Below are 15323 nucleotides of genomic sequence, written 5' to 3'. Positions count from 1 at the left end.
GCAAACGCAGACGCAGACGCGGACACCTTACAGAAAACAGTTTCAGGAAAGCCGGTGTACGAGTCGGTCGCACGTTTGATGGATAACAAATAATCACTGGATTAAATGCTGATGCTGGGTATCTGAATGACTGAACTGAATCAACTCAGGAAGTTTGTGCGCTTTTGTTATTATTTTTAATTGTAGCGTGTCCCGTGCAGGACGCCGTACAGGTGCAGCGACACAGCGCAGGTGAGTCAAGACGCAGCTCCAGGCATCCAGGTTCGATTCCCCGGTGAGATCTTTATGTGTTTAGGGTTACTACTTACTACTAAACACGTTTTGTCCAACAGCATATCGTCGAAACTGTTGCTACTTTAATACTATACAATACAATACAATAATAATTTACTCTGATCCATAGGGAACATACAGAATCTTTACTCTTAGGTAATCATGTTGACCTGTTTACATTTAAAAACGAGGATTGAGCATAGACCTGACACTAGAACTGACATCCCAGAGATATCAACACGATAATTAATTTAACTGGACTTTAAATAGGCAGCAAATTAAATAAACTTGTATGATGGATGTAATCAAAATGGTCAAAGCGTTGTTTGTGCCTTATAAGTCACCTCTTGACTTCCCAAGAGAGAATTACAATAATATGCTACTCAAATAATATGTCTATAAATAACTCCAGGTGATTCTAATCTCAATTCTGAATGATAATAAAAATTGTAAAGCAGCTCATGAATATGAACTCCAATCTATCCATCTACGTTCTTTCCATTTCACCTGCCATATCACCGGATCCGTGACATTAAGGATATGTTCGTTTGCTTGCAGTGTTTGCGTATGGGCCAAGCCATGCCCCAATTAACACACTTTACATGCGAGAACAATGGATAGAATGATTAAAGATCAGATTGTTGGCACATGTTCAAAATCGGTGATTCACCAATGAATCACCGATTTTGAACATGTGCCAACAATCTGATCTTTAATCATCAGAGAATCAGAGATTATGATTTTTTTTTCGCCCACAAGCGGAAAACAATTGTGAAGTCACATTATCGAGAGGTAAAGCAAAAGGTCAGGTTTGGAGAGGACAAAAGGAGCCAGGTGGAAGAGAAGACAACCCAGAAAAGCACTTCCTGCATACCTGTCATTTAGTGTCAAAACAGCTTTTTACAAAAGAGAAACCTGTCCATCCACGTCTCTAGGGTATGTCCTCTTATAATTTGTTTCAGGTTGATTGTTAATGATCATGCTAGCCATATATCCATCGTCCCATATATTTTTAAGAGCATTTTAATTTATTTTCAGTATCTCATACTGCACTTCTTGTACAATGTATAAGCTTAAAAATAGCTTTTCTATAAACAATTCATCTGTAACATCTGAGCCATATCTCTAGTCTATCCAGTCTGTAGCTCATATATTCTTTACAGTAGGACAGGTAAAGGCAGCCGTATCAACTTCCGTGGTATTGGCAGGTTTTTAACCTAATCAGACCTAGCATCTAATCAGCAGAATGAAATTCATTGTTGCTTTTGAGTCAGAGTAATGCAGTTGTTGCCATGAAAGTGAAATATTCGGTTGAATAGTAAGCCCTTGTTTGCCAGCGTGTATGCAAATGTTTAGAAACTCAGATAAGTTTGTCCTTCCTTCTACTTCTACTGTGTATTTTTTATCAGTTTATAAATAGTTTAGTTTTTATCGCTCATCTTTTGTGATGATTTGTAGACTAACAGCTTACACATCTGTCTTTGAGCCTCTCTGGTAAGATCTACCACATTCGGGAATTATTAACAGATTTCAAAGCTCAACGTTCTAATTCGAATTTTAAGGTATAAGCCAGATAGCAAGTGTTTAATGAAAACTGTGAGGCAGTCAAGCAAACAGCAGTAAATCCAAAATAGTAATCAAGGCCAGGCAATGGGTCAGGCAGACAATCTACAAACAAGCTAGACAATACTTAAAAACATGAATGGGTTGTGGGTCAAAGAACCTGAATAGCTGTAACAGAGATCAAACGTTTAAACTCACACAGGCAAAACTGCTTTAGTAAAACGTCGCAAAAAGTGTGTGTGTTCTAGTCCGGCTTATTTCAGGGAGTTTCTGAATGGTAGACAGGTGTGGATGTTTAGTAATCAGGGACCTGTGAATGGAGATAGGGTCATTTGACACTCTTCTCTGGAATATATCCCACCAGTCCATGACGTACTGCTGTGTAACACCTCTGAGTCTGGAGTACTGGTACTGGAGTACCATTCTATGTCAAAAGGGAGCAGGGATAGCAGAAGTTCCTTTGGACAAGTGACTTGATACCATGTGTTTTTGGTGTACATGGGTTAGAGCTCTGGTTTAAGAAGTTTCTAGTGGACAAGTGGTTTGCAGGGCTGGCAAGACAATCAGGTTTAGGCACATTAAAAAGTGTTCAAGGATAACCAGGGTGGTACTGCGGTTCTGGGAAGGGATGAGGTCATTATTGAGAAGGTCTCTGTCCAGGTGGGATTATGTATGATGGGGATAAGCAAGGGAAGGAGCTTTCTGGTTGACAGGGTTCTTCATGCTTTGGTTTTTGCATAGACTGAACAGAACTGAATGAATGTCTACCCGTATCGTCAGCTGATATAAAAATCCCTGGTTGACCAGTTGCTATGGAGAAGTGCACCCAGGTGTTTAATTCATCATGGCGCAGAGGTGGCACATACTGTAGGTTTTCATAGCAGAACACCAAAGAAAGCTAAAGAAGGCTACTATATAGAGTTTCCTAGCAGACCACAGCTCCGTCCATTGTTTCTGTGGTGTCAACCTTTCCAATGGAGTAATGTGTAGGTAAGTAACTACTGTAGCAAGACAGTAGTGTCTCTTTTAGCCAGAGGAAAGTCTGGTCCCCCGAAGTTCACCAGGTAAGCTTGCATTTGCCCTTTGAAGGTGAGAAACTCCTTCCCCTCTGGTGGGGGATCAAAGATTGTTCCAGAACAATTGGACAAAGAGATCATAGAATAGCTTACCTCACTCAAAACTGCTATTGCAAAGGGTAATACTTTGCTGGTTAACCGTGAACCAGTCGAGCAATATGGTGGTGATGGAAAGAGCCCTTCTTCATAGAAAGGTACAGATAATATTGGAGAAGAAATACCTGACATTTATCTGGGTCTTCGTTGTATTTGTTGGACTACTCGGTTCCTCATGCTGGGTGGAGAAAAGGCTAGAATGTATGTTTAAGGTGTTTACTGAAAGCCATGAGGCAGTCAAGTAAACAAGGGCAGCTCCAAAATTGTAATCAAAGCCAGGCAAAAGGTCAGGTGATGTCACGTGACATGGCTTTTAAGGGCTGACTGAGAATTATGGGATAGTTTGATTATGGAGTTTGTGGTTGTTTTATGTCATTCTGTCTTGTGGTTTGGTGAAGATTATGTGAGTTAGAATTTGAAGTCTAAAACTTCCATTCAATCCCAAAATAATTGTGTCTCCTGATTTATGACTGTAATAAACTAAACTGCCCCCTTATACACACGGAGTATAATATGCAGAATTAAAGATTTCATTCATTCATTCATTTTTTTACCACTTATCCGAACTTCTCGGGTCACGGGGAGCCTGTGCCTATCTAAGGCGTCATCGGGCATCGAGGCAGGATACACCCTGGATGGAGTGCCAACCCATCGCAGGGCACACACACACACACTATCATTCACTCACACACACACACACACACACACACACACTACGGACAATTTTCCAGAGATGCCAATCAACCTACCATGCATGTCTTTGGACCGGGAGAGGAAACCGGAGTACCCGGAGGAAACCCCCTTAAAGATAATTTAATAAATCTAAAAAATTTGAGTTATTTATAATTCTGATGCTATGCTAAACTGAACCACACACACACAAGCTAATAAATAAATATGTTCCTTTCACCATTTAGCAACATTGAACGCACAAACTCTAACTCTAACTCTAGCATTCATGTCACCAGGCAGTTTGTTCTGCACACACATAGTACATTTCCATGTAAACCTTTATCAGATCTGCCTCAGCTTTTTCTCCACTAATGAAATGTGACACACCCCATATGAGGGTTTGTAGAATCAGCAAAAAAAAAAATGTGACATGTGCAATGATCCATATACAGGAGCTATGTTTTTTTTTTTTTGTCACAGTTTCTTTCAATATCACTGTAGCGATGGGTGCCTCCGTACCCAAATACAGGGGTAGAAAACAGGCATGGGTTTTATGAACAATACAAGACAACTATCAGATACAAGAAAACACTAAGGAAATATCGAGCAACTAAAATACACAACAAGATCTAAGAAAACCGAAAACAAGGATTTTGAAAAGATTCTTGCTTGATTGCAGTTGAATCCATTTCTGAAATCACAAAGGGGGGCACTGTGGCTTAGTGGTTAGCACGTTTGCCTCACACCGTCAGGGTTGGGGGTTCGATTCCCACCTCCGCCTTGTGTGTGTGGACTTTGCATGTTCTCCCCGTGCCTCCGGGTACTCCGGTTTCCTCCCCCGGTCCAAAGACATGCATGGTTGATTGGCATCTCTGGAAAAGTGTCCGTAGTGTGTGAGTGAATGAGAGTGTGTGTGTGTGCCCTGCGATGGGTTGGCACTCCGTCCAGCGTGTATCCTGCCTCGATGCCCGATGACGCCTGAGATAGGCACAGTCTCCCCGTGACCCGAGAAGTTCGGATAAGAGCTAGAAAATGAATGAAGGAATGAAAATCACACAATCCTGGAGGAACTGATTTATAGACTAATAGCACGGTTCTCAGAGTAAGGTTCTTTTAGGGGTCTGTGATTTACAGCAGAATGCACGTGATTTGGTTTGATTTTCTCTCACTCTTTTTTTTTCATTTTTATATTTTATATTTTTTTTTCCTTTCAATGAAATAAAGGCACCAGAGACTGCTATTAATAAATCTAAGCATGAAAGATCGGTCAAAAACCTACACAATATTCTGTTCCTTAGCTTTACAGTGACTCAGCAAACATTCTCAGCAGCACAGTGTATAGTAAGTAAGGTAATGCTAGCTGGCTAACTATTAGGGTTTCAGTAGCGGTTAATTCCTACATGTTGCTAGCTATGTCGATATCTATACAGGTTTCTGTAAGGGGGTAAAGTGTATTATACTTTTTTTTACAGTGTGAGCAATCAAACATAAATGACTATTCAAAAAAGACAATTAAAGTGATTGAAGAGTGCATGTACTTCATTATTATTTACCCTTGGATTTGGTTCATTTAGGATTCAACTTCTGAATTTACAAGATGCTAAATCAAGGTCATAAAATTGTGATGTTATAATTTTATCTCAGCCTTAATTCTTAATTCTATTTTTACTTGTAAACTAAACATGCTCAAGGTTTAAGGGATAAACTGACATGCTAGTTGTTGCCCTATAATAGGTGTTTTGTTTGCAGCGATAATCTGATGTTTACTCCTATTTCTTCTGACGTTATTGCTAAAACGGTATACTATGTACAGCATCCAGCTGGTACAGCCGCCTCCCACAATGCATTTCCCTGAACGGCGTCCTCTGTGGAGTGCTGGGGGTCTAGTGGGAAAAAGGAAGCAAAACAAGTCGAGCGCAACACCCTCGAGCACGTGATAAGGCTGACAGCCTCATTCTATATTATTATTTGTCAGTTTCCAATAAATTACCCAGCAAGTGAAATATTTAATAATAGTTTACAAGTTTATAAGTTATCAATTCAGCTACATGTCATGATGTCAAATATTGTATCAACTGACATGCTAGTTGTTGCCCTATAATAGATGTTTTGTTAGCAGCGATAATCTGATGTTTACTCCTATTGCTTCTGACGTTATTGCTAACACGGTATACTACGTACAGCATCCTGCTGGTACATCCACCTCCCACAATGCATTTCCCAGACCGGCGTCCTCTGTGGAGTGCTGGTGGTCTAGTGCGTTTAGTACATGCTAGTCTACTAAATTGTCATAACCGCCCAAGTAAAACATTTGAATTTTGACTCACTGTATTTTGATTAACTCTTACGATCTTTTCACTTGTAAATATCTCATTAAAATCATCGAAATACTGTAAGTCTTCCAGTGCATTCATTGTGCTTCAAGTTGTATAGTTGTAAATGGTGTATTAGAGTCTTTACATTTCGATTATCAAGACGCAAAATAATTTGCTGTATGAACTCGGGTCCAATTATTTAACCACTAAAGATGTATCATTAAGGAGACTAAATTATACTGTATTTTGACACTTTGCTCCTGTCAGTACTGTAAGCCAGCTTAAATACAGACTGTAAGTACTAATTAAATCACAATAAAAATGATTCCTTCTTTGGTCGCATCAGTGGCGCGAGCAGGAATTAACCCTTTCTTTCAGTAGACGGCATGGAAATCGACTTATCTGTCATTTTCAATCAATAGAAACAAATGAATTATATTAACACCGTAAGTCTGGTGTAAGATTAGTCAGGACCCGGTTGGGTTTCTGTTCATAGAGTAGTGATCGGAGGCCCGGCTCCCAAATGGCTCCCAAAATGGCTCTCAATTTGCTATCACTCAGAGCCTATTATTTTAGCCTAATTTACTAATTATGAATAGTTTGTGTTTTGTTAAGCAGTTTTTATTCTGTGTTTTCATAAAGATTTATTTTCATGTATTTTTATTTGTATGTATTTTTACAAAAAAAATACACAGTTACTATTGTTTAACATGTTAATCAAACCTTTACATGAACAACTGAGCACAGAAATACTGCAAAACACTGTGAAACACTGTACCACTACACTCGCTGTGATTGACCGCATGGTGTGCCCATCAAAATGAAGTCCCGCCCCTGCTTACATGGCTCTAGTACTGTATGTCTTTAGCTGCTGGTGATCTTGGGGATGAGAAAGGGGAGGAGTGTGTAAACAATTTAAACACTGACTATAGTAAGTGATAGAGAGAGCATTAAAGTAAAGGAAAACAAAGATCTATCATTAAGATAAAGATCTAACCTTAATGAAAAAAAACAGGGACTTTGTGCAAAAGTCATGGCATGTATGCATTATTATTATTATTATTATTATTATTATTATTATTATTATTACTATTATTATTATTATTATTATTATTATTATTATTATTATTATTGTTGTTGTTGTTGTTGTTGTTGTTGTTGTTGTTGTTGTTAATAATAATAATAATAATAATAATAATGATAATAATAATAATAATATTGGTAGTAGTAGTAGTAAAAATAATAATTATTATTAGTAGTAGTAGTATTATTATTAGTAGTATTAATTGCAATGTAATATTGTGTTAAATGGAAATTTTAACAAGTGGCAATACCTCAAATGGAGTAAAAGTTTTAGTATAAGATTGCAATAAACTAAACCTAATATTGTTCAACTTTTGATGAACTTTTAAGCTTTAATCACTTACTAGATCATTTTCTGTTTTTCATTTTGTCCTGTGTAAAATGATTAGAAATATATCACCAACACACGCTAGGGCTGACATTAATATTTAAAAGGTGTTGGAAATAAAATACCTTGAAGGAAATGGCTCACTAACTAGGTCCTGTTGGTTAATCCTGTTTGATAACATGACAGCTAAAAAAAAGAACATCATTATAGGATAATTACTGCGTAAAACCTGTTATTTGACACGTTGTGCTATACGGATGTGTGTTAGGTAACCCATGAATAAGCATAAAATATTTCGCCCACGCTGGCTACACCTCTGGAGTTACCATAATCATGCATGTCGTTTTACACAAAAAACATTAAATATAACAAATAAATAGCTTTTCATAGCCTATTAATTTCTTCGCATTTTATAGCTAGTTTAAAAAAAAAAATGTTGCATCCACCCTGAAGGTATAGATTTTGTTTTGCACTACAAACTGCTCCAGGCTCCAGTAGACTGAGTTTCTTCCATGAATTTCCTAGAAGATAATAAAATCTCTTTGGTGTGCTTGTAAATCCACACCTCTCTAATAAATCTTTCTTCTTGTTCTCTTGTGCGTTCCTTCAGGATCCTCCTTACACTTCATGAAAACTTTGCGAACCACGTCGGTCACTAGAGGGTGGAAACACTCCGACACGTTTCTGTCCAGTCAGCAGCCTGAAGTTTAAACGTGAACTGATGTACATGGTTTGTGAAGCTGAATTTACAGATTCATTCTGGTTTAAGTTATCTACAGTGTGTACGGGGTATAAGCGAATAGAATAACGTTAATATAAACTTAACTTTATTTAGATCAGTTTAAATCCTGCTTAGTTATTTTTGGAAATTAATTAATTATTTATTTATTTAATTGATGTACTTAAAGTATGTTTTTAATTGCTTTTTTAATTTATTTATTTTAAAAAGTATGTTTTTAAATGTTTTTAATTTAATTTAACATTTACGATAATTAGTCTATAGGTTTTTCTTAGTCGTTAATTTTTTTTTTTTAATTTTTGCATTATTAAGACAATTTTGGTAATAAGTTAATTAAAGTGTCATATCCTTGAAGGAGCTGTTATAGAAAAATAATCAGTGACAAGATGCTGTCATGTGACCTGACTTGACATGGATTTTTTTCCCAGAACCCTTAAACTGATTAATTTCCTAATACATCACATCCTGAAGTGTTTTCTTCCTCTTATACCACAGCAGTGTGCAAATGATTATGAGTATTATTGTTATTTTTAAAAAAAATCAGATTATAGTGTATAAAGTCAAGTGGTTAGTGTTGTATTCACTGCTAAATCTATCAGCCTTAACGTCTCTGCTCTGTTTGGTAGATGATCAGCACCCCACACCACCACCGTATCCGTATCTCAGACCCAGCTATGCCTCCTGGATGCCTCGTGCCTTCGCCGGGACCGCCACCCGTCTCCACCATCTCCCCCCCTTCACCCCGCATGCCCCGGACCTCGCCATCTCCCCGCATGAGGAAGCTGATGCTGACCCTGCCGCTCGCTGGGCACATGATTCGAGCCACAAGCAACCGCAGACACAGCTGGCATCCCGGTGTGGTGCAGTGTAGCCATCCACAGTGTGGACAGCGCAGGTAGGGGACACAATGAATGATAATAATAATAATAATAATAATAATAATAATAATAATAATAATAATAATAATAATAGAACATTTGTGGAAACCTCTGGGGTAAAGGGTTTGATTCCTGCTTTCAATCTGAATGCATGGAATTTGCATCTTCTCCACATGCTTTATGGGTTTCTACCAGGTTCTCCGGTTCCTTCCAAAGTCCAAAGACGTGCGTTATAGGGCACCTCTACATTACCTGTAGTGTGTGTGTGCGTGTGTGAGATTGTGCCCTACAATGGGTCGGTACCTCATTTATATGTCCTCGTCCCAAGTCCACTGGAATAAGCTCCAGGTCTGACTGTGTAGGATAAGCATTACAGAAAATAGATGGATGGACTATAATGGTAACAGTAAGAAGAAGAAGAAAAGAGGAATTTGTCTTGATTGCAGCTCAACATGCAGTTTGTAAGTTTTTGTTCATGTAAACTCTTTATTAGACTTGTGAACATTCATTCATTCATTCATTCATTCATTCATTCATTCATTCTCTACCGCTTATCTGAACTTCTCGGGTCACGGGGAGCCTGTGCCTATCTCAGACGTCATCGGGCATGGAGGCAGGATACACCCTGGACGGAGTGCCAACCCATCACAGGGCACACACACACTCTCATTCACTCACACACACACACACACACACACACACACACACACACACACACACACACACACACACACACACTACAGACAATTTTTCCAGAGATGCCAATCAACCTACCATGCATGTCTTTGGACCGGGGGAGGAAACCGGAGTACCCAAAGGAAACCCCCGACATGCAAACTTCGCACACACAAGGCGGAGGTGGGAATCGAACCCCCAACCCTGGAGGTGTGAGGCAAACGTGCTAACCACTAAGCCACCGTGCACCCCCTTGTGAACATTTTTGTTATTTAAAAAACGCTGTTATTCATAATTCTGCCATGCAATGACTCTTGGATTTTCTGAATATTCATCCTAGTCTGGAATTAAACTTCACAACTTTCAAGCAGTGCCTTAGTTGTTTTTAACAGAATATTAAATAATTTGCTTAAGGAATTAGTTTTTTTTAGGTTTCATCCAAGTTTTATTATTGGCTAATAGCCACTTTGGAGCTTGTAAACAAAGAATTAAAACCTCAACCGCTGTGAGTTTGTCTTTTCTTAGGAAACCATCCAAGTAAATCAGTTAAGAGTTGGAAACTTTGACTCGATGTCATTCTGTTAGCATCATGTGTGAACAAGCAGGACAAGAAGAAGGGCGGGGCTGAAATGAGGCCGAGCTCTGATCACTGTCTGCGTTGTTTCTGGTTAACATTGAACACATTGTCAAATCGAATAGAGACCAGGCTTTATTCTTCCTCACACCCATCGAGAGAGACAGAGAAAGAGAGAGAGAGAGAGAGAGAGAGAGAGAGAGAGAGAGAGAGAGAGAGAGAGAGAGAGAGGAAGATGTTCAGAGCACAATGGAGAACATCATTGCACGTGTCACTGTTGCTGCGTTCGGCCTTGTAGCTGGTGTCGTGTTGGGAGCTTTGGTTGTGTTTGCCTATTTTGTAATATCTGTAGTGCTTGCTGTGGCACTTGTCCTGTCTGCATTTGTCATTTGTGTTGCGCTTTCGGTTCGGGGGAAAATGTGGCATTACGGCAATAACTGGGTCTGTGGGAGTCATGTGGAGAGATTCACAGAGTTTCGGCAAACAGCTGATTTATGATGGGAGACAAGGACAGAGGATGTTTCATGTGATTATAGTGTGTGTGTGTGTGTGTGTGTGTGTGTGTGTGTGTGTGTGTGTGTGTGTGTGTGTGTGTGTGTGTGTGTGTGTGTGTGTGTGTGTGTGTGCGTGTGTGTGTGTGCGTGTGTGTTTTGTATTTTTGTTTCTTATCATCTCTCACCGGTTGACATGGCCAAATTAATCTCAGAATAATTTATCAATAATAATTATTATTATTTATTAATTTAAATTAATTAGATATTAGATATTATTTGATTGTATATTTAATAAATTTCATTCATGTTATAGATATTTATTCAAATAGATTTTTTAAATTGTGTTCTATATATGCTGCATACTATGATGATGATGATGACGACGATGATGATTATTATTATAAATAAGAACATACTTCCATACAATTTTATTTTTAGTTGTTAATTTATTGTAATATATAAATAACCTAAATAAATGGAATATTTGTCTCCATATAATGTAATATAACATTTTGTATGACTAATTAATTAATTAATTTCGTAAATAATTTATACGTATTTTTTTGCATAATTTTATTTGTTACCTTTGCAAGATAATAATTATACCTACTAACTAACACTTATTTAATGTAATAACTTATTATATGTAATTATTATTATACACAATATTATTATTATTATTATTATTATTATTATTATTATTATTATTATTATTATTATTTTGTTTTCATTTTTTTTATTAAAGAATGACCAATTTCATCTTTGTTATATTAACCTTTATTTATTAATCTTTTATTTATTTATATATTCATTCCTTTGTTTTTTTTTAGTAAACAATGAAAATGTGTAATTTATTAAATTATGAATGAAATAATTTAAAAGGATGGTGTGTGTTTGTGTGCCAGTGTGAGTCTGGAGACCCTGGACCCTGGGGAGATGGAGAAGGTTCAGTGTGGTAGTCTGAAAAGGCGAGACCCTCGCCGAGCCCCCATCACTGACTACACCGAGGACCTGGAGTCGCTGCTGTCACTCACTGAGGAGGAGGAGGGATCAGGCTCACAGCTCTTCTCTTTCCAAGAGGTGAGATTTTTTTTCAAATAAACAAATAAGTGTTGATTGGAGGAAGCAAATGTCAATCAGACTGTTAGCTATGTGCTGAAGAACAGTTCTATACTGAGAGGAAGCTGGACAAGCCTCAAGCACTGTTATATCAGGACACACACACACACACACACACACACACACACACACACACACACACACACACACACACATAACCGTCACAGAAAAAACTCACTCACACATACAGAAATATAAACAAACACACCCAACACACACACATAGCCATTACACAAACAGATTAAGACAACAAACACACACTCACACACAGACACATCTAAACACACACACACACCCATCATGCACACAAACACACATATAACCATAACACAAAAACACACAAAGAAGGCAAAAACACACTCACATATAGAAATAGGCACACACACACACACACACACATAGACATCACACAAAAACACACAGAAATAGACCCACACACGCACACATAACCATCACACAAACACATGCTGACAACACACCACATACAAAAAACTACACACATACAGGCGTAACCATAACACAGAAACACACAAAGAAGGCAAAAACACATTCACACATACAGGGATAGTCAGAGACACATAGACACATACACACACACACACAGACCTCCATCATACACAGACACATATGCAAGCACACATACAATTTCTCAACAGCGGTTCCCTGTTTTGTTTTTCTTCCATCAATGCAAAAGCCGCAAAAGAGTGTGGACGTGTGTGTGCGTGTGTGTGTGTATGTGTGTGTGTGTGTGTGTGTGTGTGTGTGTGTGTGTGTGTGTGTGTGTGTGTGTGTGTGAGCGTGTCTGTGTATGTGTGTGTGTGAGCGTGTCTGTGTATGTGTGTGTGTGTATTGTGTTCGTGTGTTTGTGTGTGTGTGTATTGTGTTTGTGTGTGTATTGTGTTCGTGTGTGTTTGTGTGTGTGAGCATGTCTGTGTATGTGTGTGTGTGTGTATTGTGTTTGTGTGTGTTTGTGTGTGTGTGAGCGTGTCTGTGTATGTGAGTGTGTGTGTATTGTGTTTGTGTGTGTGTGTGTGTGTGTGTTTGTGTGTGTGTGTGTGTGTGTGTGTGTATGTGTGTGTGTATTATAAAACTTGCCAAATTAAAGATTAAATGTTAAAAAAAATGTTTGAGATTCTGCATTGAATGTATTACAACCATTGTAATTTTTTTTAAAGCAATGGCATGTGTGTGTGTGTGTGTGTGTGTGTGTGTGTGTGTGTGTGTGTGTGTGTGTGTGTGTGTGTGTGTGTTGGCATGTTGTTGTGTCCTCTAGGTGCAGTCTCCTCTGCAGAACTTTAGTATGTCAGTCCCGTCTCTTTGTTTCACGCCAAGTGAAGCACATCCGTCTCTCACCAAGAAGCGTCCTCATTCTCATGCCCAAGGTAAACCAGCATGTAAACCATTTAATCCGACAGTACACTGTTCAAGAGTAACAGTTCTGGAGAGCAAATTTAGTCACGCCGTCCATGTGGGAGGGACTTACCCTTTCTACCCTTGTCAATCATATCAAATCCTGGTCAACATTAAGGCTGTGTAAGTGCTCAGTTATCATTTTCCCTTTGAGTCTGTTACACTACCATGTGATGCAGCAGGAGCAGCAGTTCTCATAGCATTAACGTGTCTCAGAGGAAGTAGGTCTCCGCCTCAACACGAAAGCTCTCAACCGTACGTCTGTTTTCCTTGAAATGAGTTCACCGACCATCAGAAACAACCGAGAAGACTTTTGTTCAGTTTATTATTTATAGTTACTTTGAAAGTTGTGTATGTCGGCAAAACGAATTCCTCTTCTCGTTTGAGTTCTTATAGCTCTCAGTAGTCATTCTTTCACTTTCTACTGATGTTAAGAAGATGCTATGATAAGGAGAAACCAGAAACCCATCTGTTCTCTTCACCTGCTCGGGTTTCGGGGAAACTTCTCCCTCTGTGTTGTTAGATTTCTTTTTGTTGTTGTTGTTGTTATTTTTTTGCCTGCTGAGATGCTTTTCTGTTCAACACGGTTGTAAGAGTGGTGTTACCTCTCAGCTCAAACCAATCTAGAAGTTCTCCTCTGACCTCTTTCATAAACGAAGCACTTCCGCCGGCAGAACTGACGCTCTGTGGTGGTGCTTTGTTTTCTTGCAATGTTCTAAGTCAAACCTGCCTGTCTAGGACCAACAACCGTGACACCATGACACCATTGTGCTGTAGATATATGTAATGTGGAAGTGCTGTAAACCCGTTTTTTTTTTTGTTTTGTTTTTTTATGTGTGTGTGTGTGTGTGCGTGTGGGTGCGCATGCTAAGTTATGCGGAAGCCGCCTTCCTGTATTTGTTCTGCTGAGTTGCTCTTCAGCGCCCTAAAGCCTACTGTGGTGTTTTCTCACCTCCCACACGCTCTCCCATCTCTTCTCTAATGAAGTAATGATGCGTCTCAGCTGTCAAGTCATGCACCTTTATGCTATAAATGATGCAAAAAGGAGTTTATAAGACACTTTAGAAGGCAGAAAGACCGCGTTGCTTGTTCAAAACTGGCTGTGAGACTGATGTAGTTGTTTTGTGCTTTTTTTTATTCTCAGCACACTCTTCCCTTTCCTCTCTACTTGGAGGATCTACACAGAGGTAAGAGTTGACTTTTGGTCATTGTGTACACTGTGAGAATCAAGGATTGTTCTGGGATAGCCTGACTCTGGATTTGTGTATGTGTGTGTGTTGTATGGAGCAGTCTACGGGTGGATGCAAAGGTCAGCAGTGAGCTTTGGGACAGCAAGGAGACGACGGAGGGGCAAGGGGTTCAAAACGAGGAGAGCGAGAAGCCAAACGGCCTGCGCTCCTTAGTTCGGAGTCTCAGCTTCTTGGGAAAGATGGCGAGGAATTACAAGGTAGGAGCTGAAAAGGCGGGATTTGAGATGCTTTATTCCAGTCTGGCTTTAATAGAACGGGTTTTGTAGCATCCGTATTGTGCTGTAGAGTTTAGTATTAAAGAGAACAAGTGATCAGTTATGACTCTTATTGCTGTTCCTCTTATTTATAATAATATTCCTTATTAAGATGCTGAACCATAGCAATTAATAGTCAGCAATGCTATATGGTGTATTAGGAAATTAATCATCGAGGAAGTTTCATGCTGTGTTATTCTTCATATTCCTCCACATTTTATATGTTTATTTATCTTTAATCCATTTTTAGTTGTGTTCAAAATGTGTGGAAAGCTATCTCACCATATTAACTATTACACAAGTTTTTAGAAGATAATATCTGAACAAGGACATTATCATCAAAAAAAAGACTGACCAATCATAATTGAGAATTGGTCAGAAAAGTGCAGAATGAGTTTTAAATAAATTGTGCAAACTATTTGCTGATAAACTTTGTATTTTAAGGCTCGGTATATTCCGTAGCTCATTTTTATTCCATGTTAATACTCAGTTAAACAGCATGACACAGTTAAATCACACAGAAT

The 15323-nt window shown here is 38.6% G+C and overlaps 1 protein-coding gene across 4 annotated transcripts in view; it reads left to right on the top strand.

Moving 5' to 3' along the window:
* The window catches only part of arhgef2 (rho/rac guanine nucleotide exchange factor (GEF) 2), a 56288-nt gene continuing 40965 nt past the window's right edge, over positions 1 to 15323 (top strand). Inside the window, exons 1-7 of one of the 4 annotated variants that reach the window (XM_027142709.2) lie at positions 1 to 231; positions 8017 to 8136; positions 8772 to 9040; positions 11672 to 11846; positions 13159 to 13267; positions 14440 to 14482; positions 14586 to 14742. In XM_027142709.2, coding sequence (XP_026998510.2) covers positions 8128 to 8136; positions 8772 to 9040; positions 11672 to 11846; positions 13159 to 13267; positions 14440 to 14482; positions 14586 to 14742 — 762 coding nt within the window. In that variant the 5' untranslated portion in view covers positions 1 to 231; positions 8017 to 8127. Of the gene's footprint in view, positions 275 to 1058; positions 1210 to 8016; positions 8137 to 8771; positions 9041 to 10646; positions 10799 to 11671; positions 11847 to 13158; positions 13268 to 14439; positions 14483 to 14585; positions 14743 to 15323 lie in introns of those variants that run through there. The other 3 variants (XM_027142707.2, XM_027142710.2, XM_027142711.2) reach the window with 3 other exon arrangements.

This window comes from Tachysurus fulvidraco, chromosome 22 (genome assembly GCF_022655615.1).
Source record: "Tachysurus fulvidraco isolate hzauxx_2018 chromosome 22, HZAU_PFXX_2.0, whole genome shotgun sequence".
In the NCBI taxonomy this organism is placed as follows: domain Eukaryota; kingdom Metazoa; phylum Chordata; class Actinopteri; order Siluriformes; family Bagridae; genus Tachysurus; species Tachysurus fulvidraco.
This window is presented reverse-complemented; position numbering and strand designations above follow the sequence as displayed.